This window comes from Dermacentor variabilis, chromosome 3 (genome assembly GCF_050947875.1).
Source record: "Dermacentor variabilis isolate Ectoservices chromosome 3, ASM5094787v1, whole genome shotgun sequence".
NCBI lineage: Eukaryota > Metazoa > Arthropoda > Arachnida > Ixodida > Ixodidae > Dermacentor > Dermacentor variabilis.
Window position 1 is genome coordinate 82718864 of NC_134570.1, and position 24349 is coordinate 82743212.

General features: G+C 48.1%; 1 protein-coding gene across 2 annotated transcripts in view; it reads left to right on the forward strand.

Annotated features, from left to right (window-relative positions):
* The first annotated feature begins 11218 nt into the window (after positions 1-11218).
* LOC142575978 (uncharacterized) overlaps positions 11219-24349 on the forward strand; it is a 41912-nt gene continuing 28781 nt past the window's right edge. The window contains exons 1-5 of one of the 2 annotated variants that reach the window (XM_075685845.1): positions 11219-11360; positions 13840-13925; positions 14012-14076; positions 20069-20161; positions 22808-22870. In XM_075685845.1, the coding sequence (XP_075541960.1) occupies positions 13898-13925; positions 14012-14076; positions 20069-20161; positions 22808-22870 (249 nt within the window). In that variant the 5' untranslated portion in view covers positions 11219-11360; positions 13840-13897. Of the gene's footprint in view, positions 11387-13839; positions 13926-14011; positions 14077-20068; positions 20162-22807; positions 22871-24349 lie in introns of both variants that reach the window. The other variant, XM_075685844.1, reaches the window with a different exon arrangement.

A 24349-nucleotide genomic window follows, 5' to 3' on the forward strand; every position in this document is an offset into this window, starting at 1 on the left:
GCAGGCGATAAATGCAATATCGAGTAATAGCTCTTTTCCTCTACACAACGATATCAAATTAAGGCGCGTGGTTAGTAAGGCTGCACAGATATAGGCAATAATACTATAATATGCTTCCGTTACGTGAGATTTTAGCAAGCCACCCCTTCTGACCAATTATAAAGATGTTTCACGACATAAAGCTGCTATGGTGTTCATATTACAACGCAATGTACTCTGCAAGCGTAACTGTTGTTTCGTCATTCGCGCCTAATTTTGTAGAGGATCAGACTTACATTGGATAAAAAAGTTAAACGTGGACAAAGCAGCATGGAACGGAAGCAAATTTGAATCATGAGGGCTTAAAATGGGAAAATTTGAGTTCGATGTAAGGGAAATACTATTTGGTAGGCTAGAACTTCACCATGGCACACACCTTCCATTATTAAAGGGACACTAAAGGCAAATGCTAAGTAAAGCTAAAATGATAGATTAGTACTCAAGAATCCCTAAGGCGTCAATGTTATCGCGAACGGAGCCTTAAACATCGAGAAATCGAGGTAATTGGAGGACGCGATTAGAGACTCCCCCGGGGCATTCAAGCACTTGTCCGGTGACGAAAGCACTCCTCAGTTAAATTCTGTCTCTAGTACTCAACTACTCATTGCAAAAAACATTCTCGTATTGCATTTTAAGATCAAATAAAATGCTACTTGTCCGGTTTCATTTCATGTTTCGGAAAAAGAACGCATTGAAAGTGCCGTTGACAACGACGCGGGCGGTCGAAAGGTTTCGTTTTCACTTGACTCTTGTTGCGTTTCGCCTGCGACACGTGGTTTTGCCGGCGCGACTGCGGCGGGGCGGCAGACATTTTGGCCCGATCGTCGTCGCCGCAACACTCATCGGCAGGTGTTTCCAGGCGCGACTGCGGCGATGCGACCGCAAAGGATCACCCTCTCATTCCAGTCATTGTGCCCGAAACAGGCGATGCCAAAGCAGGGATCATCCTCTCATTCCAGTCATTGTGCCCGAAACAGGCGATGCCAAAGCAGGGATCATCCTCTCATTCCAGTCATTGTGCCCGAAACAGGCGATGCCAAAGCAGGGATCATCCTCTCATTACAGTCATTGTGCCCGACCGGCAGCGCTACAATAGGGTGCTACGAGATCGTGCTCGACATGGTGCTACGGCAGCGCTACAACAGGGTACTACGAGATCGTGCTCGACATGGTGCTACGGCATCGCTACGACAGTGTGCGTCACCATTAGCCCATTGTACATTCACGTGCTCGTCTTTTGAGGGGTTCCTTCTTGCCCTCAACTGCGAGAGTATAAAAACAGCTGCCCCCGGACGCCAAACGGAGGGCTCCGATTTCTTCTGTTGAGTGAAGTGCTCTCCCGTCTCTCTACTTCGGTCAAACCTGACCGCCAACTCTTTGCGATGTTAAAATAAACAAGTTGTTTCGTTGTTACCAGTCGACTCATGCTTTGCCGGGACCTTCGGATGCTTCCAGTTGTACCCCAGGCCGCCAGGCCAACGCTACCCTTGGGGCTTGCGACCCAGGTACAACCACGGGCGTCAGCGCCGAGTTCCCAACAGATCGTACCAGCGGTGCGATCCCGAACATCTGGTTGGCAGCGGTGAGATCGCCTCCGACTTCAAACAACTGTCTGCCAGCGGTGAGATCGCGACAACGGAGGCCAGCAGCAAAGAGATGCAGTTGACTGTATGCTGAGCAGCTCAACGACGATCCGGGAGCAGTGCAACGAGCCCTGTGTGACGACTGGTTGCCTGCAGCGGAACGACTGCGCGGAATTCCTGCCTGCGAGGTTTGGTGAGTGCGGGACTTTCTTCTTCTGAGCTTTGCCAGGCTTTTTGTTAGTGTCAGAAACAGAGCTGGTAATTGTGGTTGTCGTTGCTGCCGGGTTAGTTTGCGGCAAGACAATAGTAAGCAGTAGAGAAAGCAGCATTCAGAGCAGCCATGGATTTGAAGTCGTTGCGCAAACCGAAATTGTTGGAGCTTGCAAGAGAGTTGGGTCTGGATGTCTCAGACAAACTAAGAAAACTTGAACTGCTAAAGGCTATTCTTGAGTTAGAGGCTGAGGATGACGAGCTGTCGGAATGCCTTGAGACTATTGAGGAGAGGTCAAAAAGACAGGAGCGCGAACTTAAAGAGCAAAAAGAAAAAGAAGAGCGCGAACTTAAAGAACAGAAAGAAAAAGAAGAGCGTGAACGTAAAGAACAGAAAGAAAAAGAAGAGCGTGAACGTAAAGAACAGAAAGAGCGAGAGCAACAAGAGCGCGACCGTCAACACGCTTTGGAAATGAAGCGTCTTGAGGTAGAGATGGAACGCGCTCGTAATGGAAGTCAGGCACACGGTGCAGGAGAACGCGTATTGTTCAAAATGACTGACCTGATGCGGCCGTTTAAGCTTGGAGAGGACATTGGTTTGTTCCTGGTTAACTTTGAGCGAACGTGCGAGAAGCAGGGGTTCTCTCGGGAAACGTGGCCACAGCGCTTGCTCACTTTGTTACCCGGCGAGGCGGCCGACGTAGTCGCTCGCTTGGATAGAGAGGAGGCAGAGGATTTCGACACAGTGAAATCGAGTCTTCTAAAAAAGTACCGGCTGTCTGCGGAGGCGTTCCGTCGGAAGTTTCGGGAAAATGAGAAAGGCAGAAGTGAGTCATATACAGAGTTTGCGTATAGGCTTATGTCGAACATGCAGGAGTGGCTCAAAGAAGAGAAAGCGTTTGGTGACCACGATAAAGTTCTGCAGTGTTTCGGGCTAGAACAGTTTTATAGTCGGTTACCGGAGAACGTGCGATACTGGGTCTTGGATAGGCCAGACGTTTGTACGGTGGCTAAAGCCGCTGAGCTAGCCGAGGAGTTTGTGACGCGTCGAGCTCGCGGAGCTAAGGACGGTCAAAAGGGTGAATTTGGCTCGAAGTTTGAGAGGCCGAAATTCACGCCCATGAGATTAAAGGGGGACACGCGTAGTGCGGATGCGAGTGAAAGCAGTCCGACCAGACGTAAAGAGACGGCGGCAGCCAAACGCAGAAAGCGGTTCGAGATGAGGCGAGCGGGCGTTTGTTATACGTGCCAGAAGCCGGGTCACTTTTCGGCGCAGTGTCCGGAAACAACACCAAAAGTTGTGTTTTTTTCAATAGGCAGCACTGACGAGAACATGAAGCTTCTCGAGCCTTACATGCGAGACCTCCTCGTGAACGGGAAAGAGTGCCGAGTGCTTCGCGATTCCGCAGCTACGATGGATGTAGTTCACCCATCTTACGTAGAACCCCATATGTTCACGGGCGAGTGCGCGTGGATCAAGCAAGCCGTGGAAGCTCATAGCGTGTGTCTGCCAGTAGCAAAGGTGCTTATTGAAGGACCTTTCGGAGCGCTTGAGACAGAGGCGGCAGTGTCATCTATGCTGCCACCCCAGTACCCGTACCTATTTTCAAACAGGTCCGATCACCTCCTGCGCGAGAAGGGGCTTTTGTTTGGTGAAGCTAGTGTTCAGGCCTTAACCAGATCGAAGGTTCGGGAGCTCGCTGCAAAGGCGGTGGTTGCGGGGCCGACGTTATCAAACAACGAAAGAGGGTCAGAGGCGCAGCAAGCTGATATTCAGAGCACGCCCGAACTGAATAAACTTGAGTCTGTAACGTTAAAGGCGCCAGATACTGGAGAGGAAACGCCCGACGCGGGAAAGTTAGAAGAGCTATCTACTGATTTGCTCATCGCGCCTACGTCAGACGGACTTGATAGGTTGCTAAAAGTCAGCCGGACAGCTTTGATAGCCGAGCAAAAAAAGGATGGCAGCCTGGAAAACGTGCGCTGCAATGTCAAAGAAGGTATCGCCAGGAAAACTGCGCGTTTTGTGGAAAGAGGGGGAGTCCTGTACCGGAAGTATCTAGACCGCCGAGGAGTGGAGTTCGATCAGCTGATCGTGCCTCAATGCTATCGTCAGGATCTGTTGCGCTTGTCACACGGGGGTTCGTGGTCCGGACACCTAGGAGTTAAGAAAACTAAGGACCGTCTCTTGCAAGAGTACTATTGGCCAGGGTGTTTTCGGGACGCAGACCATTTCGTGAGGACATGTGACACTTGTCAGCGGGTGGGCAAACCAGGGGACAAATCGAGGGCGCCGTTGAAATTGGTACCTATCATTACGGAGCCTTTTAGACGGCTCGTTATTGATACTGTGGGACCTCTGCCGGTAACAGCCACGGGGTACAGACACATTTTGACTGTGATCTGCCCAGCGACAAAGTTCCCTGAAGCAGTGCCGCTTAAAGAACTCAGCTCAGTTGAGATAGTTAATGCACTACTGTCCATATTTGCGCGAGTTGGTTTCCCTGCGGAAATCCAATCAGATCAGGGCACAGTGTTTACTAGCGCTTCGACGACAACTTTTCTCGAAAGGTGTGGGGTAAAGCTGTTACACAGCTCAGTGTACCACCCACAGTCGAATTCCGTTGAGAAGCTCCACTCCGTCATGAAGCGCGTGTTGAGAGCGTTGTGTTTTGAACATCGAACTGACTGGGAGCTGTGTCTGCCTGGGGTGATGTTTGCTTTAAGAACCGCGCCGCATGCAGCTACGGGGTTTTCGCCAGCTGAACTGGTGTACGGTCGCTCGCTTCGATCTCCGCTTCGCATGCTTCGAGAATCGTGGGAAGGTAGGGGCGACGACCCAGTCGTGGTGGAGTACGTGCTTAAGCTCCTCGAACGCTTAAGAAGGGCACAGGAGTTGTCAGGTGAAGCAATGACAAAGGCCCAGCAGAGGGCCAAGGTTTATTATGATCGGACAGCCAGGGCCCGTCGTTTTGAGGTTGGCGATGAGGTCATGATATTGCGCACATCGCTAAACAACAAACTAGACGTGCAGTGGGAGGGCCCAGCACGAATTGTTCAGAAACTGTCGGACGTTAACTACGTGGTAAGTCTGCCAGGAAAGCGGAAAGCATAGCAAGTTTACCACTGTAATCTGCTCAAACCTTATAGACAAAGGGAAGCAGTGGTGTGCATGATGGTAAACGTTCCTGAAGAGCTTCCGGTCGAGCTTCCGGGACTAGGCTCAGTGACGAACAGGGAAGACACCGGTCAAGTCATTAGTGACCTTATCAGTAGAGCACCGCTGTCGCCTGAGCAGAAAACCGAACTACACCAGCTATTACAAGAGTTTCAAGGTCTGTTCTCTGAGAGGCCTGGTAGGACTTCTGTACTTACTCATGATATAGAACTTACCTCCACAGAGCCAGTACGATCCAAGGCGTATCGGGTGTCACCCCGCCAGAGCGATATTATGGAGGCTGAGGTAAAGAAAATGCTACAGCTCGGTGTTATTGAGGCAGGTGAGAGTGATTATACCTCCCCTTTGATTTTAGTTGAGGTACCGGGCAAGGAACCTCGTCCTTGCGTCGACTACCGCAGGCTTAATTCCATCACTAAGGATCAAATTTATCCGATCCCTAACATCGAGGAGCGCCTTGAGAAAGTTAGTAGCGCTCAGTTTATTTCCACCCTAGATCTTGTCAGGGGTTATTGGCAGGTTCCACTTACAGAAGAGGCTAGTAGGTATGCGGCGTTCATTTCACCAATGGGAACATTCCGTCCTAAAGTGTTGAGTTTTGGTTTGAAGAACGCGCCATACTGTTTTTCAAGCCTCATGGATAAAGTGTTGCGGGGACAGCAAGAATTCGCTTTACCGTATCTAGACGACGTAGCGATATTCTCCGCATCCTGGTCTGAGCATATGACACACTTGCGGGCAGTGCTAACCCGCCTGCGCGAAGCGGGCTTGACAGTCAAGGCTCCTAAGTGCCAGTTAGCACAGGCCGAGGTTGTCTACCTCGGTCACGTGATTGGTCAGGGTCGTCGCCGCCCCTCTGAAATAAAAGTGGCCGCTGTGCGAGACTTTCCGCAACCGCGCACCAAGACCGATATTCGGTCGTTCTTGGGTGTCGCCGGCTACTATCAGAGGTACATCCCTAGGTACTCTGATATCGCGGCTCCCCTGACGGATGCTCTAAGAAAGACAGAGCCTCAAACAGTCGTCTGGGACGAGACAAAGGAAAGAGCTTTTAGCGCCCTAAAGAGTGCCCTAACAAGCCAGCCTGTGCTACGATCGCCAGACTATACAAAAGGGTTCGTTGTTCAGTGCGATGCTAGTGAGCGAGGCATGGGCGTTGTACTGTGCCAACGGGAAAATGGAGAAGTAGAACACCCCGTCCTGTATGCTAGTCGTAAGCTGTCCAGTCGTGAGCAGGCGTATAGCGCCACCGAGAAAGAGTGTGCGTGTCTCGTGTGGGCCGTTCAGAAATTGTCATGCTATCTAGCCGGCTCGAGGTTTATCATTGAGACGGATCACTGCCCTCTCCAATGGCTGCAGACCATCTCTCCCAAAAATGGCCGCCTCCTGCGCTGGAGCCTCGCTTTACAACAATATTCCTTTGAGGTGCGTTACAAAAAGGGGAGTCTCAACGGTAACGCCGATGGCTTAAGTCGAAGCCCCTAACGTAGGAATCAGCCTCAAAATTGTTTGTTACTGATGTTTTTCTTCCTGAGGCAGGATTTTTTTTAACATATTGCTTTTGTTTAGTGTTTCAAAGTGATGATATGCTTTCTAGTGCAATTTTTCAATTTGTGGACGCGTTCTGAGTGATGCTAGACTACTGTAAGGAACTAGGCAGTGGTATAAAAAGGGGAAAGAGCCTGGCAGGGCTTAGTGAGGGTTGTGCCGTGCTTGCTGACTGAGCGGTTGAGTTTCAGCGTAGTTCTAACGCTTGCCGGGAACGAGAACAAAAAAAGGTGAACTCTCCCGAAGTCACTTTGCAGTGTCCCGTGCGAACCTGAACAAGAGAACGAGGCCTTCTCTGTGCGCTGCGCTCAAGAAACGTCGAGGGACGCCCGACTTCGGTTATGAGCATCATCGAGCGACATCCCTCCGGACAGCGGATGCAGTCCCCTGTCCATCGGGATCTCCTTCCCCCGGCGGGGCGGTCTGTTGCGTTTCGCCTGCGACACGTGGTTTTGCCGGCGCGACTGCGGCGGGGCGGCAGACATTTTGGCCCGATCGTCGTCGCCGCAACACTCATCGGCAGGTGTTTCCAGGCGCGACTGCGGCGATGCGACCGCAAAGGATCACCCTCTCATTCCAGTCATTGTGCCCGAAACAGGCGATGCCAAAGCAGGGATCATCCTCTCATTCCAGTCATTGTGCCCGAAACAGGCGATGCCAAAGCAGGGATCATCCTCTCATTCCAGTCATTGTGCCCGAAACAGGCGATGCCAAAGCAGGGATCATCCTCTCATTACAGTCATTGTGCCCGACCGGCAGCGCTACAATAGGGTGCTACGAGATCGTGCTCGACATGGTGCTACGGCAGCGCTACAACAGGGTACTACGAGATCGTGCTCGACATGGTGCTACGGCATCGCTACGACAGTGTGCGTCACCATTAGCCCATTGTACATTCACGTGCTCGTCTTTTGAGGGGTTCCTTCTTGCCCTCAACTGCGAGAGTATAAAAACAGCTGCCCCCGGACGCCAAAAGGAGGGCTCCGATTTCTTCTGTTGAGTGAAGTGCTCTCCCGTCTCTCTACTTCGGTCAAACCTGACCGCCAACTCTTTGCGATGTTAAAATAAACAAGTTGTTTCGTTGTTACCAGTCGACTCATGCTTTGCCGGGACCTTCGGATGCTTCCAGTTGTACCCCAGGCCGCCAGGCCAACGCTACCCTTGGGGCTTGCGACCCAGGTACAACCACGGGCGTCAGCGCCGAGTTCCCAACAGATCGTACCAGCGGTGCGATCCCAAACACTCTGCGCCGCCCACGCTTACGCATTTCAGTACTTTCCTGAACGCGTATTGCTGAAGCGGTTTCGCTGGCTCGCGAAACTTGCACAAACTGCAAGTAGCTGAGAATTGAACTTCCATGTGATGTCGCGGGATGCCCGAATGGTCTACACGACTTGACCAAAAAGCAGCTGCAGCGGCGAATCCGTCGCTCTGTACTGGCTCGGTGCCGCCGTCTGTCGGGCGCCGTTTTACTCACCGCCGGCAGCAAAGGGCAGTGATGGCGTATGCAACTCTACCCCTCCCCGGGTTGAATGGCGGGAGATTTGAATCTCGGGAAAGGTATTCGGACCCTTCAGATACAATTTTCTCGTAAACTAAATCTTTTCTTGACACGAAACAAGCGTCGCGAGGTTTCTGGAAATGTACTTGAACAGTCCACGTCGACTTAGTATTTGCCTTTAGTATCCCTTTAAGTATAGAATTGATTTAACTGTTATACAAATTATGCCAGTGAACCTATTGCAGTTTTATTGTATTTGTTTGGATGATCTTCCGGTGTCTTACAGGACCACCGTACAAAATTATAAAGTGCCTGATATTGCTTGAAAAAAAAAATCAATTTTTATAGAAAAAAAAAGGCATTTATGGCTGAACCTAATGGTATATTAGGATACGACGAGAGCATCTCTTTTGCCTGTAATGTAACTGTAAATATGATCGTTATATTGCGCCTGCACCTGATGCCAGCCGAGGTACGGTAGTGGCTATAACATTGCGCTGCTAAGCTCGAGGTCGTGGGTGCTTTCTCGGCCGCGGCATTCCGATGGAGGCTGAAGGCAAAAATGTAGCATTTTTCACCAGAAAGGCGACGCATTCATTGCGACAGTAAATTATTACACAGCGATACGAAGTGAAAATCGTAGTTTTATTGGCCGCATAAACTTTTAAACATTCGCTTACTAACGAAGTTCACTAGCATGGTGTTACGTACGCACAGGCGAACACGAAGACATCTCCCGCGATAACCACGGACACTCGCTGTAAGAACGCTGCAGTCAGGAAACGCGGCAGAAGCAGCGAGCGAATTGACCTTCGTGCAGCCTCTCGCTACAACGCGAGCTAAGTGGCGAGAACACAGCGCACACGAAGCTCTCAGCACTCAGCGTACTCCGTCCCCATCGCAGATAGCTTTCAAGATGGGGCCCGCGCGACAGCGCTCAACCACGCCATACGCAGTCCCCGCCGCCTTAGAACGCCCTCCGGTGCCTTGCGCGCGTTGGAAGACGGCGCGCTTCCTCGCCGCCTTCAGCTCTTGCGCGCACCAGATGAAGCCACCACTCTCGGCTCACCCTGACTCGCTTTCACTTCGAATTTTTATCGAAATGACCAATTTTAGCCCATTGTAATTCTTTTACAATGCATCTTTCGCGTCCTTGACACGCTTCATAGTCATTGTCATAGATTTATTAGATGTATAGCTCTTACACACTTTACAGTGACCGCCTTTTAGGCCCCTTTACAGCCCTGTTACATTCATTGCTCGCAATTTATCGTTTCACTTTGATATAATTACTATTGGCTTGGCGCTATTTGCCCCCCCCCCCCAACCCTGGCCCTCGCGCCATAAAACACCGCACATCATCATCATCGCTTTCACTTGTACTCACAGCATACGGCACACGGCACTAATTTTATCGCACTTGGTCTGTATGAGCAATATCACGGCGATGCTGTGGCGACGATGACGACAAAAATTCGCCTGGAGTGCTCATAAAACTGATATCGCAATAAAACGCTCGCGTACGGGGCATCCAGCGTAGGTTAAAACAACCTCAGAGGGTAATGAATGATCCGGAGCCCCCAACTACTTCGTGCCTCATAATCAGACCATGGTCCTCGCACGTAAGAACCCAGAATATAATTATTTTAAGTTTTAAGAGTGGTTACAGTAGGAAAGGTGGGCATTAAATAACGTTTTAAAAGATTAGTGCAGGCATTAATCGATCATTCAACCTATCGACGATATATAGCAACGAAGTTCTTGAAGGGAGTTTATTTATCCATATCTAGAGGCTCTAAAATAATACGCAAGCCGAACACTAATGGCGTCTTTAATTGGAATTTTAAATCTGCCAACACACACCCACAAAATGCTATAAGGGTCAGTCGCAGAAATGCTACTACTGTCGCACGAAAACGCTCTAGCTATAACGATGACAGAGTGCCAAGGCAACGACAATGATGGCACGACGCAATAACCACAACGAATACGTTTATGAAACAAAGAACGAACAATCCACTGCGCCCACATCATAAACGTGAGATGGTACTCTGGGCTCGTTCGGAACTGCTGGCTCAAAACACGCGAGAACGCCTGGTCAGGTACAATGACATCACCAAGCACTACCAGCTAGGCAGGCGGTTGCTGCCCCCACCTCACCCCATGCTGAAACGTCGCCAGGCAGTCATCTGGCGACAATTGCAAACACAAACATTCCCCAGTCCGGTGCGATTGCAGCACATTTTCCCCGCACAATACCCGACTGCTCTTTGCAAATTATGTCAGGAAACTAGAGCGACGCTGTCACACATGTTGTGGGAGTGTCGGGTTACATCAGCTACAATGGCAGTAGCTCCGGAGGCTCTTGCGTCGAAGTGGGCCGCCGCTCTGCGCAGCTCCAACCTCAAGACACAAGAGTGGGCTGTCCAGCAAGCCCGAGAGGCGGCGACGAGGCAAGGCCTCGAAGTCCCCTCATGGGAGACCTGAGCCCGGGTCATCAAATTTGCCGGATTCAGAATAAAGTTGTTTCCATCCATCCATACTCTGGGCTCAAATTGTTCTCTTTCTTCTGGCGATAATATTTTGTATGAAAATAGTATGAACATGTCGCGACAGACATAATATGCGAATACTGCATTCTGTATTGCTGTGTTACGGGATTTCTTTTTTCTTTTATAAGCCGTCTACCATTTCCATGCATTGTGCATTGTGTACGCTCAGGAAATATTGCCGAAAAAGAAATGCATGTTGGGGTGAAATTTCAGCGAGGGCTGCATGTGTGAGTAACATTACTGCCCCTTTATGAGGAACGAACACACAAAAGTCTCTCTCACTTTGTTCTCGCATGATGACCAAGATGAACAAACACGGTGAACTCTCGGTTATAGGAATGAGTAAGTTGCAGTTTTGAGCGCTGCAAGCCCGGTTCGTCACACTAATCCCTACAGGCCAGACGCGAGGGCACTGGCCGCGTTGCTTTTTTTCCACAGTGCATCCCTGAAAGAGTCAGCTCTCGCTCGAATCCTTTGAGTGCGAAGATGTCTCAGCTGGACGGCAACAATGCAATCCACTCGAGCGTTGTTTCCATTGTCGATTCAGCGTGCGTCATTACTTTTTCTTTTTGTTACTCGGGCTAGGGTTTTTGTGACGCCTGCGGCAGCGATAAACTCCTCTGCAAGTGGGAGCTGCGAGCCTTATATGCGTGTCCGTTTTTCGAAAATATTTGAGGACTTGCGCAATCTTCAGAGAAAGAAAGCTGCGGGAAGTGGGATAAAGCAGGAGAGCTGCCATTGAGCGCCAAGTGAGTGCGACCATATAGTTTAGAAGGTAGGTAGGATGCTTAACGTACTTTTCGTGGCGTGTTTAGTTACGTGGACAGAAGGAACTAATTGTCATATATGCGTTGTCGAGGTCGAACTCGCGCGCGAAGGCGTGGACAGTTTACCATTGTCATAGGCGCGGCGTGCGATGCCTGTGTCTTCATGTAAAGTGGTTATAGGAAATTTTGAATCGCATAGAGGTGTTTTCGGCAACGTCGTGCGGTGTAGGAATCTTGCTGGAAGGACAGTAGACTGGGTTATGCCCACACGGTGGCAGACGATGACAGTTGTATGTACAGTGCACATCGATTGAAACGCGATGCTTGAGCTACGTGATGGCTACGTGGGATGCCTGTTGCGCCACTAGTGAGTTGTGGGTGAGCGCGGAAGGGTGGGAGGGGGAGGGGGGAGCGGGCGCTAATGCCGCCTCCATGCATCAAAACGCTTTAGCCATCGACGTATGCCACAATGCATCATCTCAGTTTTCCCGCGACTACCGGTGGCCCAACAAGCTCCGGCAACCATGGGCACGTAGAGCCGCGTTTGAGTAGCTGAGCACAGGATCACTGTAGCGCACCACAGTGAAAACGTTGAATTCAGTCTCATCGCAAAAATTTCAGTGACCGAATGTGCTGCCCCTTCAGGTGCATGACACGACGGCGCTGGCAGTTTCAGTTATTTACGCAGGCAAGGGCGAATATATTGGACGTGAGTAATCATCGCGTTAAGTGGACGAAAGCTAAAAGCAGGTGCGAAAGTGTAGTATTTCGCCTTTACTTATTAGCAGAATCGTGCCGAAATATAGGAGAAGAAAGTTAAGCTTGCCGTTACCCAGACAGTGCAAGTTCGTGGTAGTGTTAGAGCCCTCAACACTCGAAACCACGCCAGTTCGTTGCAATATGAGGAGTTTGAAGCATACAAAGAAAGAAAAAGAAGAAAGGAGATATACTGTGGATGTGTATATAAATTGTCAATTTCTTAATTTGTGAAGAAGGTGTTGCCTAAAGTTAGTAGTAGTAGTACTGGTAGCAGTGGTCTAGTACCTCCTCAAATTTTTTTTACCGTAAGTCAGGAGTGAAAGAAAGCTGTTATGTGTAACTTAACTAGCTTGACTAGCCGGAAAGAAAAATTAAAAGTGGGTATACACAGCTTAGGGGTTCTGCGTTTGTTTACAGTAAATAATCTGTCCGCGTTCTATATAATGACATTTTCAGGCCAGCAAGCTTCGAAAGGTTTCCAGCGTAGGTGAATATGCAAGCTTGAGGAGCTTCTTGCGCATGTAGTGAAAAAGAAATACCTAAAATAATAAGTCAGAGGTGGCTAAGCGGTTTATACGGGCGCAGATATAGTTTTGAGTTCAGAGGAGAGTGAAAAAAAAATAATATAGCGCAACGACAGAGCAAGAAAAAGAAAGACAAGAGACACGTTACAGGTGTTTACACATGGCACAGGTGCTAGAGAAAGGTAGCGACTTGTGTCGGAGAGAGTAAATTAAACACAAACCTCATTGCTGTACGGCGTGACGATTTTACGCACAATTACATGAAATATATTCTCAGAGCATTACAGAGCTGATGCGTTTTAAAATGTGAGACAAACGTATCAACCAGTGAGCCGGAGGGGTCTGGTTTAAAAAAAAATGTTTCCTGGATAAACGCAGCTAATGCAAGGGACAACAGTAGCAGTAAGGCAAACGTCGTCTGAAACTCTAAACTACACGATAATAATAATGTGGGCAACAATGGATCACTGCTGCCCTTTTATCAAAGCAGCCGATACAAGCAGGTATTCCCAAGAGAAAGAAAGATACTACTCGAATTTGAATAATTACGTGTGGGATGTGGCTTCGGATGGAGTTTCAATAAAGTATGAGGGTAAGAAGATGGTTTTCTGCTGATGCTGCCCCGTGCTCTTCTTAGACAAACATAGTCTTGCCACAAAACTGTCCATCGCAGCCTGAATTATGCCAATGTGGCTCGCTCTAGAGAAGTTCGCGAAACGAGAAAACTCACTCTTACATTGACTTAGCTGTGTTTCAATTTAATCTTATCTTGGTTTTAAACTGCTCTGAAAATGTCAGTGGCACGGATTGCACGTTCGTGCTGGAGCGATGGGAATGTCTTAATATTACTGTGTTTTATGATGAAAGGAACATAGAATTCCTTTCTAGATTCAAGTAAAACCAAATCATGCCACAGAAAGGCAAAAAAGAAAAAAAAAATCGAAATAGCGATTGCGTTAAACAATGCCATCTTTTTTGAGGCCAAGAGCATTTTATACAGTACGCAAAAGAATATTATAAGTACTGCCACATTACAGGGATTCAATGTAGTTTTTGACTGCAAAATTTAGCAGAGGGGCAGCTAGACATATTTTTGGAGCTATAAAATTTATTCTGACATGTGGTATTTTAGTTCACCTCTTTAAATACAGTGTGTCACAAAAATTACCTTTTCGTAGATTGCAGAAAAGGGTGAAGATCTAATAGAAATAAGCGAAATCACCAAGAGAAAGTCCGATGAAGTGGGCAACTATTCCCGTTCTTGGTAAGTGTACCACAGCACACATTTCAAGAATGAGTGCTTTGTGCTTGGTAACGAAATTTAAAATAAAACTACTGTGTCTGGCGCAGTGCTTGCCGCGGTGGTGGGAGCTCGAGGTTCATGTGACCAATATGTTATGAAGATTACTGCCATGGTAAGTGAAGACATAAACTCGTAGATGGCCTTAGTTGTTCCCCTTGCCAGCAAATAAAGTACTAGCTTATTAATGAATTTAGTTGCAAAGTTCCTCTCCCAAATCATTCAACGAGAGCTCGTTAACCACCCAAAAGGGAGTTAAATATGTAAAACGGACGTTTTGTTCGAGCAGGCGACTACCAACTACGTGTCGCTCATGCATCGACAATCAGGGTCACCAATTTATGAGTTTATTGTGTGTCACAGGAGAGTGCACATACAATTACTTAAGAGCGTTTCTTTCCAACCGCGAGGCGTGCATCTGTATTGGCCAAATTACTTCGGATTTATTTAAAATGCCTGACAAAGGAACACCTCAAGGAGCTATATTATCTCCTCTTCTCTTCAACATGGCGATGTGTCGCCTCGAGCGCGATCTGGATCGGATACTCGACCTAGGTTACACGCTCTACGCAGACGACAGCACGCTGTGGAGGAGCAGAGGTTCCCTAGGGGATAAGGAATATACGCTCCAAAGCGCAGTATTAGCGGTGGAGAAGTTTTCTAGATGGAGTGGCCTGAAGTGCGCACCCGAAAAGTCTGAGGTTATCGGATACACGCGAAAGGCTACAAATTCAGAGGATCGATTGACATCGTGGTTGAGGGCCAATCAGCCCGAGAGGTACCCACGATGCGAGTCCTGGGTTTGTGGCTTCAGAGCGACGGGAGAGCAGTACGGACACTCAAGACCCTCAAATCCACAGCCAACAACATAGCCCAAATGATACGTCGCGTGACGTATAGAAAAGCGGGAATGCGAGAAGACGATACCCTAAGGCTCGTGCAGGCCTTAGTGGTTAGTCGAATAACGTATGGCTTATACCTACCCTATTACACATAACCTGGGAGTGCACTAAGCACGCTCATAGGCCAAATACCAGTAGGACAATGGAGCAGTGGGAGGCACAGCTCGCCCGCTCCGACCTGGCAGGACAAAAGTCCTTAATTAGCCAGGTCAGGCAGGCGGCAGAAGCCAGTGGGGCCCTGGACTGAGAGGCTCCGACCACCCCTCCTTCAAATCTTTACAATTGCAATAAAGTTTCTCTCTCTCTCTCTCTCTCTCTCCAAAATTTTTTAGCGGCTAGCACGTTTGACGTGAAAAAATAACGTCAGAAAAGTAGGAGGAACAAAATGTCTATGTGCAAATCACAATTACGAAAATTAGCAAAACAATTTTGTGGAATACCGCAAGTTGGGGAAGTATTATTAAAGGGGGAAAATTGTCGTCCAGCCGAATGTAGCACGAAACTCCAAAGAAAACCCGTACAGGTTTCCTTTGTAATTTCGCGCTACATTCGGATGGTTGACAATTTTTCCCTCTCATGACATCAGCTAATCAAACGAACTTTCGTATTTTCGACTCACTGGATGGTTAGCAGACCCTTTCAGAATGCATCATGATATTCAGTGGATCGTAGCTATGAGGGAAATGATTCAGGTCACATTTCCTCAAACCATGGCAATATTGATGCTTAACCTCCAAATGGCTCGTTGAGCGAAAAAGCCGGCGTCTGTCACCTGTATCAGCGAAACGGCAGGTTAATTTCCATTGGTTGTGATGCCATGTCCCAAGCGTGCCTCGACGGAGGAGAGCGAGTGAAAGGGTCCCTCTACTGGGTCCGCACTAGCGCGCCGTGCGTTGCATAAGGGGGAAGGGCATCGCCCCGACGTCACGTACCCCTCGCCCTCGCTCTCGCGCTCGGAAGCCTGCGTTATCCACGCGTTTCTTGTCAGTGCAAGCTCTCGCCTGCGTTCTAACTGCGCTTCGGTATGGCCGAATCAAAACGCGCCAAGCGTCTCAACGCGCTCGCTTGCCCGCGAGGATCTCGTGACTCCAAGAACCGCTCAGCGGCGTTGTGATGTGCTTCTCAATTCTAGCGTGGACACCCAACTCCAGCAGGTCACAGAACGAGCTGAAAAAGTCGCCAATAAACATCGCTTGACGCCCATGTGGCCCCCCACCTCAAGAAACCACTCCCAACCCCTTCGGTCACGAATAACGATCGACTGTCGGTATATGTGTGAAACATAGATAAGTTTCTGTCAGTGTGCCTGAGACTCCATTGAAAGCAAATCAAGGTGGTAGAATGACTCTTCGTGCATTTTATGATGAGTCATCATAATTACAGAGTAACTGAATATTTGAACACTGTAAAGGCAGTCATGCTAGGTCTCTTCACAAGTAGGATTGAATCACCCGCTCGAATTACACGCACAAGTTATTTAATGGCCGCAAACATCTCAAGAAAAAAAATATCCAGAGGCAGCTACCCACATGCCCCACGTCAAACGCCGCGCTACCTACCTGCCTACCCACCCACCTACCCACCTACACACCTACCCACCTACCGACTTACCCACTTACCCAGTTGGACATTAATGCTTTCGCATTCACAACTCGTGAGAAGTGCTTAGGTGTCACGGGAATTTTTTTATTTTCAGAGAAGACCAGTGTTTTTGTTGTCACAGAGGGTTAGAATAAGCGTCACGCATCTTAATTAAAATATGATCGAAAAATGCTACTCTTGGTGGCAGTTTTCTTTCGTGAACTAATTGCCAATTTACGTATACCGTTCTTAAAGGAGTAGTGATACAAAAAAAAATTTTATGTTGTCTTTTCTGCTGTGGTAAATAGATAATGACCCAGTAATCACGGCACGAAACCTCATTTGCTTCAGAGAACGACAGGTACTTATTCGGAGAATTGTTTGTAGCGACCAGACTAAGTTTCGGTTTCAGAGAGCAACGAGATGGGCCAGAGAAGGAATGTAGACACCGCTGGGAACGTGATCGCGCAAAACTGTGACGTGCGCACGCTAGCGCGCTAGCCATCGCGCGAGTGAGGGCGTAAAAACTTTATTGAATATAAATAAAATAACGCACGATGGCTCGGGCCCTTATTCCAGGGCCTCACTGGAAGGAGTGGCTCGCTGGGCTTGGTCCAGAAGAGCCAACTGGCACTCCCAACCCTCGTGCGCAAGCCATGCCTCCCACTGCCTATTCCTCAGTAGTAGATGTTGGTGTAATATGGGGCTGTCTATCTGCGGAGGCCTCCTGGGGCACTCCCATGTGATATGCTTTAGTGTGGGTGTGTCTGTGCACCACGGGCACTCGTCAGCCAACCTCGTGGGACGTATTCCGTTTACGTGGTGCAGGTTGGCGTATGTGTTCATCGGAAAACGACGCAAGTCCCTCTCCTGTTTGCTGCCTAAATTGGAGTGATGGCGTCCAAAATGTCTCCGCTCCTGCTTTTGCTGTAGGAGGATGTCACAAGAATTCGGTGGAAGGTCGTCGCTAGGCTATGCCGTTACTCGGACGTTTAATCCTCGAGCAATACGGTCTGCCCTCGCGTTTCCTGCCAGTCCTTCGTGTGCCGGACACCATATGATAGTGCGATGCCCTTCTAGTTGATTACCTAAAATTTGGAGTATTAATTGAGTTGCCGTTCCATGTAGAAACAGACGGCAAGTCGCTTGTGAGTCGGATAATATGACAGCCGAATTGGTTTGGCGCTCGGCGTCCTGAAGGGCCAAGGCGATGGCTGCAGCCTCTGTCCCGCATGCCGAGGTGGTTTTGAAGGATGTCGTTGTTATGTTGTTCTTACATGTAGAGACTATATTGAAGGTGTCTGAGCTGGTTCGACTGGCATCTGTGTAAGACACTCCCGGCCCCATGCCAAAACGGTTGTGAAGAGTCTTTACCCTTGCTCTACCTCGTCCGGGATGGTACTTGGGGTGCATGTTTTTGGTAATTGGAGCCACCGAAATGTGCGATCGAACGTTGCGGTCTATGTGTGCCATTTCCTCTCCGCAATACTGGGGTCTCAGGGGAAAGCCTTACCACGCCAATAGTTCTCTGCCCTAAGTTGAAGAACAATGTCGTTCTTTCTGAGCATATAGCATCGCGACTGCGTACTCGTAAAATGTATTGTGCAGACCCAGTCCCTCGAATCTCTCTGTGCTAGCGCATTCGGGAAGACCAAAAGCGGCTTTGAGGGCTTTTCTTGATATTGTGTTGGCCTGTATGAGCTCTTCGTTTGTCAAGGCCTGATACGGAAGGACGTATGTGATTCAGCTAATTACGAATGCGTGAACCAGGCTGATGGTCTCTCCCTCAGTTAGGCCCTCTCTGCTTCTTGCCACTCTCCGCATCATTCTGGCCACGTTTCTTGTGACCCCCTTGAGTTTTTGAAGGGTGTGGGATGTTCCAGCGTTCTGCTGTATCCACATCCCCAATATTCTGAGTGTCTCCACTTCACGAATTGGCATCCCGTTGACAGTCAGAGTAATTGGCACCCAGTCCTTCTGTCTTGCATATTTGGCACGCACCCGAATTAATTCCGATTTTACGGGTGCGCATGCCATGTCCGCCTCCCTTGCAAATTCCACGACTGCGTCAATAGCCTCTTGACGAGTTCCTTGCTTGTCCCAATAGGACCCCTGGTGAGCCCAGAACGTGATGTCATGGCATATATCGCACAGCCGAGATTAGGGTATTTGTCAAGCTCCAGGTCTAGCTTTCTCATCCCCACATTAAATAGCAGTGGATAGAGTATAGCTCCCTGAGGGGTGCCTCTGTCGGGACAGCTGAAGGTGTTGGACCTCGTGGAGCCCCCTAACTTTGATGCGCCGGCGCACGAGCTTCGCGTTGCTAGTTCGTATGCAACGCCTGCACGTGCTTTGCGACGTCCTCGCCATCATCATCGTCCTCGTTTTCGTCCTCCAGCGGCGACTAGTTCCTGCAGGCGCGAGCCGCCGCCGTATTAGACGTGGCCAAACACTTTTGATAGGATTCACTACGAAGCAGCGACTCGGAAAGTGCGGCCAGCGACAGCTATCCATACGCGTACGCACCGCTACAAGTGGTACTAACCATTTCTCGAGGGTGCTTTGGGAATGAAGCATATTCCGGAGCAGCACACAAGGCGGGGTAAAAGTCGGTACAACATCACTAAGGCATCAGGCTTGCGGGTACGTAGTGATTGTGGGAAATCATCGGACTGCTCTAAGCTCAGCGGGTTTTGTTTGTACCAGGCTCGCTCGAAATGAAACGAGCAAATCTGGCTGCTCTTCAGCGGGGTCCATTCTAAGCGTCCAGCGGCGCGCACGAACTCGGGCCTCTTCTTCCGCTTATCGACGCCGACGGTAGCGAACGAGCAAGCGAGGCGAGCTGGTGATCGCTGGGAAACGGTATATAGGCCTAGCTCGCTGGCTGACCGTCCGATCTGGGGCCGACGGCCTTTGCGATCAGTGCGCAGCTCGTAATAAAGCACCTATATTCGTCAACACACTAAACTTCTGCACATTCTCTCGCTCATAAGTGACAATAGAGTTAGTTCTACCGATGCCGTTGGTAGCGATGAGAAAACACGTTAGCCGGGTGAGCCACTTCGCAGAGATGATTGCTGCGGCGGCTGCGCTGAGCGCTTGCGAATCAAAATCACGCCAGCGATTTACGATTTGGGGCAACGTTTTATAACATGCACAGTTTACAAGTCACTTTATGAGTCATTTCAAGTATGTAGCAAATTTTAGCCGGTTATTGTGCCACCGTCAGCGGCGAAAAAGGCCAACGTCTCGACCAGGGAGAGGGAAACAAAAAGCACCCGGACGATCGGACCGGCGAGACTTTCACGCTAGCCGGCTCCGCCTCGATGGCAGCGAAAACTCGTGGCGTAGCGTTTCCTAGCTTCTTTACAATCTTTCTTGCTTGATGTCAATGTCGCGTGGTGCCACGTTTCGCCGTTCTGTCCAGGCACGTACTTTAAAATTTAAATAGGCTCTAAGCTGTATTCGCCATTGATATGTTGTAGACGATGTTTGTGTGTCCACATAAATCAATCTCACAAGTTAACTCGAGTTCACAATTTTTTGTCGGTACTTCTTTACTCCTTTAATGCAGCGTGCGTATTACTAGCTATCTTTAAAACACCCGTAAACCTTTCGCTGCAGGAAAACAGCACATGCATTCCTTACACTGTCTCGGAGCCAGACCACAACTCTATCGTGGATGGGCTCAATGAAAATAAATGCAGGCCGACTTTGGTAAGGCACTTTCTTGGCATCACATGTTAAATCACCGTTACTCCATTCATCCCTTCTTTTATTTCAGCGCATATGAGGCTGCGATTTAAGCAATAAGACAGCTGTGCAACCGATTCTACAGGATCCGCATCAGGATAAAGCGGATGCAGGGTATATCCGAATATATATATATATATATATATATATATATATATATATATATATATATATATATATATATATATATATATATATATAAGTTGACATCCCACAAGTAACGCCGGAAGAAGTAAAGAAAGCCGTGGGAGTTATGCAAAGGGGGAAGGCAGCTGGGGAGGATCAGGTAACAGCAGATATGTTGAAGGACGCATGGCGGGCAGATTGTTCCAGAAGAACTGGCCACCCTGTATACGCAATGTGTCATGACCTCAAGCGTACCGGAACCTTGGAAGAACGCCAATTTAATCTTAATCCATAAGAAAGGGGACGCCAAAGACTTGAGAAATTATGGACCGACCAGCTTACTGTCCGTTGCCTACAATGTATTTACTAAGGTAATCGCAAATAGAATCAGGAACACCTTAGACTTCTGTCAACCAAAGGACCAGGCTGGATTCCGTAAAGGCTACTCAACAATAAACCATATTCTCACTATCAATCCGGTGATAGAGAAATGTGCGGAATATAACCAAACCTTATATGTAGCTCTCATTGGTTACGAGAAAGTGTTTGATTCAGTCGAGACCTCAGCAGTCATGCAGGCGTTATGGAATCAGGGTGTAGACGAGCCGTATGTAAATATATTGAAATATATTCATAGCGGCTCCACAGGCACCGTAGTCCTCCATAAAGAAAGCAACAACATCCCAATAAAGAAAGGCGTCAGGCAGGGAGATACGATCTCTCCAATGCTATTCACAGCGTGTTTACAGGAGGTATTCAGAGGCCTGGATTGGGAAGAATTGGGGATAAGAGTTAGTGGAGAATACCTTAGTAACCTGCAATTCGCAGATGATATTGCCTTGCTTAGTAAATCAGGGGACCAATTGCAATGCATGCTCACTGGCCTGGAGAGGTAAAGCAGAAGGGTGGGTCTAAAAATTAATCTGCAGAAAACTAAAGTGATGTTTAACAGTCTCGGAAGAGAACAGCACTTTGCGATAGGTAGCGAGGCACTGGAAGTGGTAAGGGAATACACCTACTTAGAGGAGGTAGTGACGGCGGATGCGGATCATGAGACTGAAATAATCAGAAGAATAAGAATGGGCTGGGGTGCGTTTGGTAGGCATTCTCGGATCATGAAGAGCAGCTTGCCATTATCCCTCAAGAGAAAAGTGCATAACAGCTGTGTCTTACCAGTACTCACCTACGGGGCAGAAACCTGGAGGCTTACGAAAAGGGTTCTACTCAAATTGAGGACGACGCAACGAGCTATGGAAAGAAGAATGATGGGTGTAATGTTAGGGAGAGGGATAAGAAGAGAGCAGATTGGGTGAGGGAACAAACGTGAGTTAATGACATCTTGGTTGAAATCAAGAAAATGAAATGGGCATTGAGAGGGCATGTAATGAACAGCGAATATAACCGATGGTCATTAAGGGTGACGGACTCAATTCCAAGAGAAGGGAAGCGTAGCAGGGGGTGGCAGAAAGTTAGGTGGGCAGATCAGATTAAGAAGTTTGCAGGGACAGCATGGCCACAATTAGCATATGATCGGTGCAGTTGGAGAAGTATCAGGGAGGCCTTTGCCCTGCAGTGGGTGCAGCCAGGCTGATGATGATGATTATTATTTTTATTATGATGATGTATAGCCTATCATTCTGGCATTCATAGTTGCCCTCAGTAGCCTTTATCGGCAATATGGCATGCCCCAGACGCAACGGCAACAACCGACTGCCGTTATGACGAGGCACGCATTGTTTTCGAAACCGATCTGTTCACTGCAACTACGAATTAAAACCCTGATGCAGTTTGTTAGAGTGGTAGTTGCAATGCCTAAGGTGTACTTGAGGCGCTACAGCGCAGCTTAAGCTGCCTCGACAATGAAAATTGAAACACCTGCTGCCTCACCCCGTCTCGATCCTGTGTTGTTTATTTACACAAATTGAGAACTATTCGCTTCGTCAGTACGTAAAACACCTCGCATACCCGCCTCATAAGGACGACACCACAAGCCTCACATGAATTCACTTGATTCTTTATCTCCAGCGATCTGCAATTATGTTGTAAGTATTATTGTGCTGCCTTAACATTACGCGAAGCAAAAATTATTGCTTCAATATATGTGTCAATGATCAATATTTCACAGCACTACCTAAGTAGAGCAGACTCGCTCATAGTAGTTACACCCTGCGTAATCAGGTTGAGTAGAACATAGCTTGCTTAGTCATTGGCGCAGAGGAATCGGACATTGTTTTTGTACATAAGTTGCGTAAGCCGAAAAAGATTGCATAAGAAACGAACGGTATTTCATTCAATCCTTTTTTTTTGTACTGCTTACGCTTTAGCCCGTGCTGTGAGTAGAAATGTCTCTTAGTTGCCTCGCATAGTTAACCAAAGGTCACGCGTACGTCGCTGGACTTCACGCTGATAATTACGATGTACTGTTGGCGCTGTTGCAACTTCAAGAGGGTGATTAGCTGCATTATAATTTCTTGCTTGTTTCAGAAAGTAACGACCAACTGCACGTGCAAGCTTGGAAGCGCTGCAACTGGCAAGCAATACTGTGTGGTATGACGAGGAGCGGTGTATATCGCTATCTATTTTCCTTTTTCCGGTAATATAGATGTCCGAGTTTAGAGAAAACTTGTTGCTTTTGCATGAAATTTTGTCCGCCATGTGTCCTGTTCACGCTCAGTTTAGAGCAAAAATAATTTTTTTTTGTTTTCGCTGCTTTCCTTAATAGTTAAAATTTGAAGCTACCCTTCTTTTTCCACATTATACGCACACAAATACCACAAATACAGCTGCATGTTATATAGTCTAAGAAGAGAGAGGGGGAGAGAAAATAAAATGTAAGGATTAACAATAGGAAAAGATCACCAGAAGGAACGTCATATATGAACTTGCGTTAATAGATGATCATGCATACCGTGCAACTAAAACACTATTATAGGCGCCCAAATAAGAGAGAGAGATAGAGAGAGTGAGAGAGGGAATGGCAGGGAGGTTAACCAGAGGCGAGTTTCCGGTTTGCTACCCTAAACCGGGACGGGAGATGTAGGGGTTGTAAAAACGACGAAGAGCGAGAAAAAGAACAAGACAAAAAGGAAGAAAAAAACCAAGAAAAGAAAAGCAGGTAATAGAAGGAAATGTCGCAATTGTTCTAGCAGTTCTAAAAGCAGACGCGAAGTAGAGTAATGTAAGTTGAACACGTTGACAGAATCTAGTCAGAATCGGAGTCGCGATAGCTTACAGCTGTCAAAGCGCATCTCTATTTAGCGAAACATGACCATTTAACAAATATTTTGGTCACAAGAAGTCGCGTTTATCCGGTGGCTCAAGTTATCACGAATGTGGACTCCGAAGATCAGATTACGGACAGTTCGTAAGAAAGTTCTCTACGGAAGCATCTGGGGTGCCACCGCAGTGAAGCTGGTTGTTGACTTCTTTCTAGCGTGATGCAAGAAAACGAGTTGTGTAGGCGACGTCCGGACATAAACGGGGTAGAAATTTATGTAATTGACGGCCAGTTTTTATGCTTACTTGGCAAGCGCTACATAAATGCTCGCCTCTAAATAGAAAGTCCACGTTTGTAGCCACCCTTAAGGCTGAGATGTGCAGCGAGAAACGAAGACAGGGACGACAAAATACATATGAAAACGCTACAAACCACTGCAACAAGAATGAAACAGAGACTAAGCCAATCTACTACTGCCCTAGGCTTATTGACATAAAATATTATGGGCTCAGAATAACGTTCAGTGCTTCTAGCCAGTTAAGGTTCATACTGCGAACAGTACGAGACACTAAGACAAGAGAGGGCACAACGCAAGCGCTGAACAGTGACTACATTGTCTACTGCTTTCTTTCTTTTTTGTTTCATACGGAAAACTTCTACTCGAAAGAAAAATAAGAGAAAGGCAAAAATTCGGAGGAAGAAATAATAAAACGAAAATAAGCACAAGGGTGAAAATGAATCTTAACAGAACGGAAAATTTGGCAAGTTGGTTTACACTGAGCACGATGCAACTATAGCGGTACGAAACG